This window comes from Antennarius striatus, chromosome 4 (assembly GCF_040054535.1).
Source record: "Antennarius striatus isolate MH-2024 chromosome 4, ASM4005453v1, whole genome shotgun sequence".
NCBI classification, from domain to species: domain Eukaryota; kingdom Metazoa; phylum Chordata; class Actinopteri; order Lophiiformes; family Antennariidae; genus Antennarius; species Antennarius striatus.
In genome coordinates this window covers 26,234,646-26,246,385 of record NC_090779.1, presented here as the reverse complement: position 1 = coordinate 26,246,385, position 11,740 = coordinate 26,234,646, and the positions used below count along the sequence as shown (strand labels likewise).

General features: G+C 46.6%; 2 protein-coding genes across 3 annotated transcripts in view; both read right to left on the bottom strand.

Annotated features, from left to right (window-relative positions):
- Positions 1-653: 653 nt before the first annotated feature.
- The window catches only part of mgat4c (mgat4 family member C), a 34,999-nt gene continuing 23,912 nt past the window's right edge, over positions 654-11,740 (bottom strand). Inside the window, exons 2-4 of one of the 2 annotated variants that reach the window (XM_068313249.1) lie at positions 4,929-5,061; positions 4,428-4,575; positions 654-2,064 (exon numbers count right to left, since the gene is read on the bottom strand). In XM_068313249.1, the coding sequence (XP_068169350.1) occupies positions 908-2,064; positions 4,428-4,575; positions 4,929-5,057 (1,434 nt within the window). In that variant the 5' untranslated portion in view covers positions 5,058-5,061 and the 3' untranslated portion in view covers positions 654-907. Of the gene's footprint in view, positions 2,065-4,427; positions 4,576-4,928; positions 6,242-11,740 lie in introns of those variants that run through there. The other variant, XM_068313248.1, reaches the window with a different exon arrangement.
- LOC137593724 (putative proline-rich protein 21) lies at positions 5,199-6,222 on the bottom strand. Its single transcript, XM_068312662.1, has 3 exons — positions 6,192-6,222; positions 5,352-6,080; positions 5,199-5,233 (listed from the first exon to the last, which is right to left on the bottom strand). Exons 1-3 carry the CDS (start codon positions 6,220-6,222, stop codon positions 5,199-5,201), a joined length of 795 nt encoding a protein of 264 aa, XP_068168763.1.

Below are 11,740 nucleotides of genomic sequence, written 5' to 3'. Positions count from 1 at the left end.
TAACAGCTAATGGCTAACGCCAGGACACCTGAAGCAGGTGATGGACGTCTTGACAAATGGACTGGGGGGTGGCAGGGGGCAGGTACGAGGAGTAAATACCCCATAGCAGGAGCAGTTCCAGTGGAACAGAGGGAGGAGTCCTGGGCCGTCCACTTCCTGGTTAGGGTCCAGACCGGCGGGAACACGTCAATGTGGTGATTCTACAGAGAATCTGATTGGACGATTGGACAGCAGGAGGACCGGTTAACGTGTGGCGTGTAGACACCTGCTAACACACACACATACACACAGACACTCCTGGGGGGGGGGCACAGCTGGGCTTCCTCAGGGTTCCCATGGCAACACATCACTTAATTTTTACACATGGTAATAATAAGTCAGTGATCAATCAAAGTGATCAGAGTGGTGAACAGATTAGCTCGTGTCTGAACACAAAATGGATTTTAATGCGTTTTTTTTTACTTTTACGCTTGAATGTTCAAACCAACAAGTTGTTTTCACCATCATTTACCGATTGATTGACGTTGTTCATTGATCTGTCTGTGGACACGTGACCAACATGTTTGTGTCTGAACCTGATCCAACAGAAGAACCATGTGACCCAGGAACAATGATTTATTATACTTTATAATACAAGTTCACTTTATCACAAGTTGGTAAAAAAGACGGTTGAGTTTTCACGCGGCCCTGATGTCAAACCATAGCTATCAAAACCGGTATCCATGGAAACGCTGAGTTCGTTTGAACAGTCGTTAAGAACGAGGGGGGCGGGGCTTCACTAACGTTACAGGTTTAAATTAACACGTATAAAATGAATAAATAAACAATACGGTCAGTCTTAAATAAATAAATACAAAGGAAACGCTTTGACCAATGACGCACTAGGAGTCCCTTCCCGTCTGCCTCCTCATTGGCTGGTCGGTTGTGTCGTCCATAAACTGATGCTCCTGATGATCAGCCACTCCTTCTGGCTCGCTGTCACCACGATTCGCAGACATTCGATCTCGAAGGCGATTTTGTGGTCGACGTCTTGAACCTCGATGTTCCCGTTCCTGAACTCCCCCAGCGTGATGTAGGACGAGCACTGCTTGCCTTTCTTGGTCCCGACCACCTTCTCCCCCACCTCCAGAGCGCCGTGGTGAAGGACGTCGTTCTGCCGGTCGTCAGACCCCGTCGCGATTCTGATTTTACTAATTTTGGTGGATCTGTTGAAGACGATGACGAAGAAGTCTCCTGTTGACGGGGGCTTTCCCCAGAAGTACTCGTCCACCGTGCTGTAAGCCTTGGTGGCGTCGTAGTTCTCAAAGACGTTGATGTTGGTGTGAAGGCTGGCAGGAGGGTTGTCGGGAATGTCTATGGAGTCTTCCTCGAAGTCGTCGTCCTTCAGCTTGTTCTCTGCTCCCTTGTAGGAGGAGTAGTAGCCCATGTGCTGGAACAGCGAGGGCTTGAAGCGGATCACGTCCTTCTGGGCCAGCAGACCCCGGAAGTGGATGAGGAGCCAGTCGCAGGGCATTTCCTGGTAGAACATGAGGAGGAAGTGGGCCAGACGGGGCAGGTCTTTGGCGTGGTACAGTTTCCCGATGTAGCCCAGCTTGGAGAACTCCAGCATCACCCAGTAGGAACCTTCTCTGGAGGTGATCACCTTCTTCAGCGCCGTCAGGAAGTTCCTGGAGCAGCGCACGTCGTCCTCCAGCATCATGTAGAAGTGGGACAGATTGGTGCAGAAGTTGAGCAGGAACGCGTAGTCCACGTTCTGCTTGGAGCGGAAGCGGACCCGGTCCTCCGGGTCGTTGTAGTTCCTTTTCAAGCCGTCCAGAGATGGGTAGAACTCCTCTGGGGCCTGGATCACCAGGAGGCGCCCGGCGATGATGTGGTGAGCAAACTTCCTGGTGATTTCCTGGACCAGGTTTTCACACCAGGCCAGGTCAAAGTCTGCCAGGTGGACCACAACCATGATCTCTTTGAGTTCCTCGTAGCTGGACTGATCGAAGATGGACTTGATGGTCTCCAGGAGGTAGTTCCCTCGTTTCCTCTTCACTGACGACAGCCCGATGGTGAGATACTCTGTGAACAGACCAGCGGTTAGTTGTGAAGATGGAACCACTGCAGACGTGAACTTTAAACAGGTTTGGTAAAAAGACTTCAATTAAATCCAGTTATTAAATGATTGAGTGATTCTATGATCTTACTTTAACGTTATCTGTTAACATCAGCGCCGCTGCTAACAGTGTTAAACATTATCTGACGTGCCTCAGCATTGATGGAGTGATTTCTGAAGGACGGCTCTCATGACCTGAGGCTTCAGGGATTGAAGGTATTCATTTAATTAATGGACATGAGTGAGATGAGGTGAGATGCTACGTTCACATGAACTGTCCTCATCAAACGGACTCAAGCTCCACGCTGTCCTCTCAGTTTCAGGTGCAGAGAGACGATCAAGAGGAAGAGTTTGAGTCAAGATGAACATCAGTCAAATCAGGACAGCACAAAATATCAGTGTTTAGGTCTGGAATCATCTGGAACAGGTTGACCTACAGCAGGGGGGTCAAACTCATTTCCACCGGGGGCCACATCAGCATCACGGCTGTCCTGGAAGGGCCAGATGTAACTAATAAATGTAACTAAATGTAACTCAGTGTAATGTAACTAAATGTAACTACTCCTTAATGTAACTAATAAATGTAACTAAATGTAACTCAGTGTAATGTAACTAAATGTAACTACTCCTTAATGTAACTAATAAATGTAACTAAATGTAACTCAGTGTAATGTAACTAAATGTAACTACTCCTTAATGTAACTAATAAATGTAACTAAATGTAACTCAGTGTAATGTAACTAAATGTAACTACTCCTTAATGTAACTAATAAATGTAACTAAATGTAACTCAGTGTAATGTAACTAAATGTAACTACTCCTTAATGTAACTAATAAATGTAACTAAATGTAACTCAGTGTAATGTAACTAAATGTAACTACTCCTTAATGTAACTAATAAATGTAACTAAATGTAACTCAGTGTAATGTAACTAAATGTAACTACTCCTTAATGTAACTAATAAATGTAACTAAATGTAACTCAGTGTAATGTAACTAAATGTAACTACTCCTTAATGTAACTAATAAATGTAACTAAATGTAACTCAGTGTAATGTAACTAAATGTAACTACTCCTTAATGTAACTAATAAATGTAACTAAATGTAACTCAGTGTAATGTAACTAAATGTAACTACTCCTTAATGTAACTAATAAATGTAACTAAATGTAACTCAGTGTAATGTAACTAAATGTAACTACTCCTTAATGTAACTAATAAATGTAACTAAATGTAACTCAGTGTAATGTAACTAAATGTAACTACTCCTTAATGTAACTAATAAATGTAACTAAATGTAACTCAGTGTAATGTAACTAAATGTAACTACTCCTTAATGTAACTAATAAATGTAACTAAATGTAACTCAGTGTAATGTAACTAAATGTAACTACTCCTTAATGTAACTAATAAATGTAACTAAATGTAACTCAGTGTAATGTAACTAAATGTAACTACTCCTTAATGTAACTAATAAATGTAACTAAATGTAACTCAGTGTAATGTAACTAAATGTAACTACTCCTTAATGTAACTAATAAATGTAACTAAATGTAACTCAGTGTAATGTAACTAAATGTAACTACTCCTTAATGTAACTAATAAATGTAACTAAATGTAACTCAGTGTAATGTAACTAAATGTAACTACTCCTTAATGTAACTAATAAATGTAACTAAATGTAACTCAGTGTAATGTAACTAAATGTAACTACTCCTTAATGTAACTAATAAATGTAACTAAATGTAACTCAGTGTAATGTAACTAAATGTAACTACTCCTTAATGTTAAATAACTGAATTTCTGACTGATTCTAGTTCCAAACATTACAGTTAGACAGAAAAAACATGTTTGTTTGTTTCTCTGTTCTAACATAAATCCTTTTCATTTGTCAGGTTATTAAACCCACAGAACTCCATCAATCAAGGATCAAACTATCAATCAATAAAGAAAAATAACATCAGACACAAGGTAGGACATTAACTTTGTTCACTGCGTTTAGTCAGAGTTCAAATGGGCTGAACTACTGCATTGTGGGAAATGTAGTTTTGGTCAAGGAACACTTTGAGCTATTTGTTTGAACCTTTTATGCTCTTGTGGGCCACATTAAAATGATGTGGAGGGCCACATTTGGCCCCTGGGCCTTGAGTTTGACGTCTGTGCCCTACAGTTAGCCTACATGCTAACTGCAGGAGTGTCCAGCATTTACTCCACTGCCCGTATTCCAGTCCTCAAACCAGAGGCTTTGGTTTATTCTTACTCTCAGCTGATTTAGAGTGCCCCCCCCCCACCTGAATGGAGGTTCCTCTCCAAACGGGTCTAAACTTACTCTTGCGGTTCAGCGGGGTTCCGGCGAGGTAGCGATACGTGACGTTAATGGTTCCAGAGAAGTTACTGAGGTCTCTGAAGGTGTGGGCGTATCGCTCGGCGCTGGGGGGGTGGACTGACGCGTCCCGGAGCTGCCGCTTATCGCCGTCCTGAAAACCAGCAGAATGTCCCCCATGATGAGGAAAACTAACATCAACAGTTTCTACAGTGAATTATTCAAACACTCCAACAGAATTCTGGTTTCCACCGTCAGAATCCCAGACAGCGTGTTTTTATGTGTCGGAGCTAATCTGTGACAAAAAGAGTTCAAACATCTCCGGGCTAAATCAATAATTTAAACAACAAACAGATAATGGACTGTGATCACAATCTTTTGATGGCTCCATAAATAAAAAATAAATCCTGTGGATGAGTTCAGCTTCAGTCCATATCATGAATATTTAAACGTGTTCAAAAACATGCAATTATGAAAGCAGGAACACGAGAGACGGGTTCTACACACCAGCACGTATCCGTCTTCCATGTAGAGGTTGAGGAAGAGGAGGAAGGTGATGAGGAAGCCCAGGAAGGGAATGGTGGAGCGTTTCCTCAGACACCTCATCTTGTCCAGGGATTTCCACACCAGCCTCATGCTGCTGAGAACATGAGAACATGAGAACATGAGAACATGAGACACGTCAGACGTTAGAACGCGTCGGTGACAGTTTGCCTTGAATCAGGAGCCAGCAGATTGTTAGGAGTTAATTATCCCCCCCCAGCATCACATGGTTCTTCAACAGGCCTCTGATGATGAGACTCCATGAGGACCTGCTGAAGAACAGAGACCTGATTAAATCAGGAGCTCATCTTCATCAGGGATGATAAAGCTCTGCACACATCCAGCTGCCGATTGGTGTATCCACATGGTGTACCCTGATGGGTGTACCCTGATGGGTGTACTCTGGTGGGTGTACTCTGGTGGGTGTACTCTGGTGGGTGTACTCTGATGGGTGTACTCTGATGGGTGTACTCTGGTGGGTGTACCCTGATGGGTGTACTCTGATGGGTGTACTCTGGTGGGTGTACTCTGGTGGGTGTACCCTGATGGGTGTACTCTGATGGGTGTACTCTGATGGGTGTACTCTGATGGGTGTACTCTGGTGGGTGTACTCTGGTGGGTATACTCTGGTGGGTGTACCCTGATGGGTGTACTCTGATGGGTGTACTCTGGTGGGTGTACCCTGATGGGTGTACTCTGATGGGTGTACTCTGGTGGGTGTACTCTGGTGGGTGTACTCTGGTGGGTGTACCCTGATGGGTGTAATCTGATGGGTGTACTCTGATGGGTGTACTCTGATGGGTGTACTCTGGTGGGTGTACTCTGGTGGGTGTACTCTAGTGGGTGTACCCTGATGGGTGTACTCTGATGGGTGTACTCTGATGGGTGTACTCTGGTGGGTGTACTCTGATGGGTGTACTCTGGTGGGTGTACCCTGGTAGGTGTACTCTGGTGGGTTTACTCTGGTGGGTGTACCCTGATGGGTGTACTCTGGTGGGTGTACTCTGGTTGGTGTACCCTGGTGGGTGTACTCTGGTGGGTGTACTCTGGTGGGTGTACTCTTGTGGGTGTACTCTGGTGGGTGTACTCTGGTGAGTGTACTCTTGTGGGTGTACTCTGGTGGGTGTACTCTGGTGGGTGTACTCTAGTGGGTGTACTCTGATGGGTGTACTCTGGTGGGTGTACTCTAGTGGGTGTACTCTGGTGGGTGTACTCTGGTGGGTGTACTCTGGTGGGTGTACTCTGGTGGGTGGTCCATGTCTGGGGTGATGGTGTGTAATGCTACTAGCCCCCTCTGACTACTTCGTTGTGAGATGCAGTTTCCTCTGGCTGTGGAACAAACTGTCATTAAATATAAAAGAGATAAAAGAAAATGAGTGAAAAATGCAGCGGTGGCGGTGGGGGGGTGGGGGTGGGGGGCAGTTGTCCCCAGTGCCCCAGGACCAAATGCTGCAAAGTGCCCCCCTGGACACCTCGGTGGCAGATAGAACATGATGAAGCCCCCCTCTAGGGTGGTCCAGCATTAAAGGCCGGGTGATGAATCCTCCTCCAGGGCCTTTTGGGGTGGGGGGGCGTGAGGCGATGCACTAATCAGCCCCTCTAATAAAGACATCGTGACGCGGCGCGCTGCAGGGAGGGAGTACGGAAAAAATTCACGACGTCGGATCTGAATTGTTATCAGAGAAGAGGAGGAGAGCACTTCTGCACCTGGACAAGAGAGAAGAAATGATCAGGTTAGTTTGAGGTGTGGGGTTAAAACATCTGAATGGATCACATGACCCAACAACCAGGGTCCAGATGAAACCAGTGATCGGCCCGTCACAAGGAATTTCCTGTCCATCACGTTACAGCTGGAGAAATGTGATGGAGACCATTGAACGAACACAGAAAGCTGCTTCCTGCTATGGGATATGTCCATGTTATTGCTGCAGCTTTCAACTGAAATGTGACACAGAAGCGTGTGACACTAACATGTATGTACGTGTGTGTGTAAAAAATATGATAGAAAATGATCCCTGCAAAATAGTGATCCTTGTTCCTCGTGGTTAACGCGTTCCAGGATCCACACGCGATTAACGAATTCCGTGACAGAACGATGAACTATTTATCTTATTATTTATGGTCATTTAAACATTTCTGAACCCCCCCATACTGATATCAAACCTGAACCCCCCCGTGCTGATATTAAACCACCTTCTCTCTGTGTTACCTCTAAAACACTCTGATAGACTGTTTAAAACAGGTTGGTGTCTCACAGACGTCAGAGACTGACAGAACCTAGAACACTTCCTGATGCCGTCAGCCAATAGGAGTCAGTCGTGGAGTGAAGGAGTCACAGAGGAGTGAAGAGCTCACGGACGTCACTGCCGCCTGATGGAAGAGGGCCTCAAAATAACTTGGTTATTGAACTACAAATGAACAACGTGCCGCTGATACTTTTATCTTTGTTGAGAGAAATCCTCCTGAGATTTGTCCTCAACCTGAAAAAAATAATTCCACCAGCCGCCGCTGGTGAGAGAAACATCACAGAATAAACACTAAAGCGGTTATGAGAAAACATCGATGGCTGATATATTTTTCTTAATTTCAGAATCCATCCAGGTGGATGTCGGGCTGACGCTTCCTCGCCAAAGATCCCCCCCCCTTCATCTTTTCAACAGATATAGCACCAACAGGAGCGTGATCACATTACCTCCAGCGAGGCGAGGGGAGATCACTATCTATCCAGTTAGCACTGAGGAACAGACCGCACGCAGACACACCTGGTGTGCTCACCTGAGACGGGATGGGAGGAGCCAGGAACAGTAGCTGCAGCGCTGGCGTTAGTCACCTCCTTGTCAGCAATTAGACATCAGCATGCCTTTTGTTCCGCGGCAGAACTCCAGAGACGCCTAATGGAATACAAACGACCTCCACGCTCCGGCCGGCGAGCGCACACCCATCGATCACCGGCATCAGGACGCAGTCTCACCTGGGACCCGCTCGTCAATACCTCTTTGTGCTCGCTCCAAAACCCAATTTAACACATCCATCCACCGCCGCCCGTCCAGGGCAGTTTCCACACGCGGTGGAGAAACGTTAGCGGTTAGCGGCTCCTACAACAGTGAGCCTGTTTCTCTGCGTTGATGGAATAAGTGAGTTTGAACCACCTGGCACGTTTTCACCCGACGGACGTCTGGGGAGCCGACGCCGTCGCACGAGAACAACTCAGCCCAACAGAACCAATGAACAGCTGCAGAGCCCGTTTAATTGCTGGCAGTCGGTTGCAGACGTACGCAAACACCCGCTGCCCGCGAGCGGCTCGTTATTTTCAGGCTAACCTCACGCTCACGTCAGCCTGACGACTCATCCGTGCGTCTGACGGTTGGACAGCTGGAGGAAAGGAAGCTAACGAGAACCAACGAGAACGACCCCGACTGACCCTGACCCACTTCCAGGGTAAGTCAGGGTCAAAGCTACAGGGCAAGTCAAGGCTATGCACTAGCTGTGACCATAGATCAAAGCTAGTGCTTTGACCTACCTATGCACTAGCTTTGATCTGTGGTCTTACACCAGCCTTCTCCCTTGTCTTTCTATCTGCAACACGCCACTCTGCAGGATGTAAAAACAACCAGAACCAGAATCCCGGCCCAGCTGTGGAGGAGTCTGATGACGAGTACACAATGACCCCTGACCCCCCGGCTCAGGTAGCCCTCCGCCGGCCCGCCTTTTACCTTCAGACCTTTTCTCTTGTGCCCGTCGAGTCGCTGGAGATACGATCGTGACCTCGCCGACGTGACCTCGTCCAGAGGATGCTGCGCCGGTACCTCGGTGTCGATGCTGACGGACGAGACGCCGGCGTCAGTTTGGCCTCGGGGCAGGAAGAGGAAGAGATGCTCCTGCTGCTGGGGGCACGGCGATACAACACGCCACGTCACCCCCCCAGATGGAACTGACTCATTCGCACTGCAAACGCCTCGAACGTCACCCCCCCGTCCAGGTTCAGGTTCTCGTAGGTATGTGGAGCAGAAAGGCAGGAACACCCCCCCAGCATCAATTAACAATGGAGAGCTGAGTGTGTTGGTGTGTGTTCACTCTGGTGGCACCGATCCAGAGTGGGACGCGGCCGGGAAACGGACTGAGTGTGTTCTAATGGGGGTGTCATCCCAGCCGTCACACACTCCTGTGTCTGCTTCAGGACCCGTCCCAGCAGGCAGGAGCTCTTAAATATCCATTATGTGTGTGTGTGTGTGTGTGTGTGTGTGTGTGTGTGTGTGTGTGTGTGTGTGTGTGTGTGTGTGTGTGTGTGTGTGTGTGAACCCTCTCTGCTCCCCTGCACTTAGCGCCGATCAGCCGCGCTCCAAACGTCTCCTGAAGCCTGGACCAGCGCCCCCCCATGGACATGGAGCCGCTCGGCGTCCCTGAACGCCGTGTCCCATTTTGCCTGAAGGCGACGCAGCTGCTCGGAGCAAATGAAGCCGACACCCATAAAGCCTCCAACACCTCTGAGGAATCAGCACCTGGTGGCGCCGCAGCGCGACCGCCTCACCGTTGGTGAATAAGGCTCAGCGAGGGAAGCGTCACGCCATCAATCCCGACGCGGCGGCGAGCTGAGAGTCAGAAACAACCAGTCCTGAATCATCTGGGTCATTCTGGAGTCGTGACAAACAGCCGTCACGCGTGACCCCGTCACAGTCCCGTGTGCTCGACTGAAGGCCCGACCACAAAGGACTCGCTGTTGGAATGGAGCGGAGCCCCTCCAGGAACGCCCTGATGCCCTCATCGTGACCCCAGTCACCCCTCACGCGCCGACAGACGCCTGCAGTGACGTCTGGGCGCTCCTCTTCACCTCTAACCCACCACAAGCAGGTGCAGTACGACCTCACGCATCAGCGCTCCCACCTCACCTCAGAGTTTTGGTAGTCAGTCATGTGACACCGTACTCTCATCCTATTGGCTGACGTCATCCAGAAGAGTTCTACGTTCAGTGAGTCTCTGACGTCTGTGAGACACGAAGTGTTTCAGCAGTCTGTCAGAGTTTTAGAGGTGATGCAGATAGAAGGGGGTTTATTATCAGGATGGGGGGGTTCAGGTTTAATATCAGTACGGGGGGGTTCAGGTTTAATATCAGTACGGGGGGGTTCAGGTTTAATATCAGTACGGGGGGGTCAGAAACGTTTAAATGTTTGTTGTTGTATGGTGTGGGTCATGGAACACATTAACCGTCAGGACCGAGGGGTCACCGTATTGTTAGAATGAACTCCTGAACCCCATTCATGAGTATAGTAATCAGATTACTGTAATAGTTACACCACACACACACACACACACACATGGGGGGGGGGGGGGGGGGCATGAGGATCTGGTTCGTGGGTTTCGTTCCAGCTGATTCATTTCATCCGGTTCCAGGAAGCCTTGTCGGCGTGTGGGACCGGGGGCCGGTGTGGACCGGGGGCCGGTGTGGACCGGGGGCCGGTGTGGACCGGGGGTCCCCCTCCACCCGTCTCTGGCAGCCCGACGATCACTGATCCAGGAATTGTCTTGCTCTCCCCTGATGCCCCCTCCCCCGCTTCAATGGTGAAATCTGACAGAGGCAGGCTTCAAATGGAAAACGAGGCTCTCCCCGGTGGGGGGGGGCAATTACAGGCCGGCCGATGTGCAGCCGACGCCAGGAATTCTATACCGCATGAAATAACAGCGAAACGCAGAAACAAACAGCGTCGGTAACGGAGGGATGGGTTCAGAACGGGGGGGGGGGGGGCACAGGCCAACACGAGTCAGCACTACATGTATTTTAATACCCCATCATCTCAAGGTTGTGGGGGGTCAAACTCATTTCCACCGGGGGCCACATCAGCATAACAGCTGTCCTCAAGGGGCCAGATGTAACTAATAAATGTAACTAAATGTAACTCAGTGTAATGTAACTAAATGTAACTACTCCTTAATGTAACTAATAAATGTAACTAAATGTAACTCAGTGTAATGTAACTAAATGTAACTACTCCTTAATGTAACTAATAAATGTAAGTAAATGTAACTCAGTGTAATGTAACTAAATGTAACTACTCCTTAATGTAACTAATAAATGTAACTAAATGTAACTCAGTGTAATGTAACTAAATGTAACTACTCCTTAATGTAACTAATAAATGTAACTAAATGTAACTCAGTGTAATGTAACTAAATGTAACTACTCCTTAATGTAACTAATAAATGTAACTAAATGTAACTCAGTGTAATGTAACTAAATGTAACTACTCCTTAATGTAACTAATAAATGTAACTAAATGTAACTCAGTGTAATGTAACTAAATGTAACTACTCCTTAATGTAACTAATAAATGTAACTAAATGTAACTCAGTGTAATGTAACTAAATGTAACTACTCCTTAATGTAACTAATAAATGTAAGTAAATGTAACTCAGTGTAATGTAACTAAATGTAACTACTCCTTAATGTAACTAATAAATGTAACTAAATGTAACTCAGTGTAATGTAACTAAATGTAACTACTCCTTAATGTAACTAATAAATGTAAGTAAATGTAACTCAGTGTAATGTAACTAAATGTAACTACTCCTTAATGTAACTAATAAATGTAACTAAATGTAACTCAGTGTAATGTAACTAAATGTAACTACTCCTTAATGTAACTAATATATGTAACTAAATGTAACTCAGTGTAATGTAACTAAATGTAACTACTCCTTAATGTAACTAATAAATGTAACTAAATGTAACTCAGTGTAATGTAACTAAATGTAACTACTCCTTAATGTAACTAATAAATGTA

Coding starts and splice junctions, on each gene's coding strand:
- LOC137593724 (XM_068312662.1), bottom strand. CDS start 6,222: ATGGACCACCCACCAGAGTACACCCACCAGA. Junction 6,081..6,191: donor ACCAGAGTACACCCACCAGA/GTACACCCACCA, acceptor TACACCCACCAG/AGTACACCCACAAGAGTACA. Junction 5,234..5,351: donor ACCAGAGTACACCCATCAGG/GTACACCCATCA, acceptor GTTCTTCAGCAG/GTCCTCATGGAGTCTCATCA.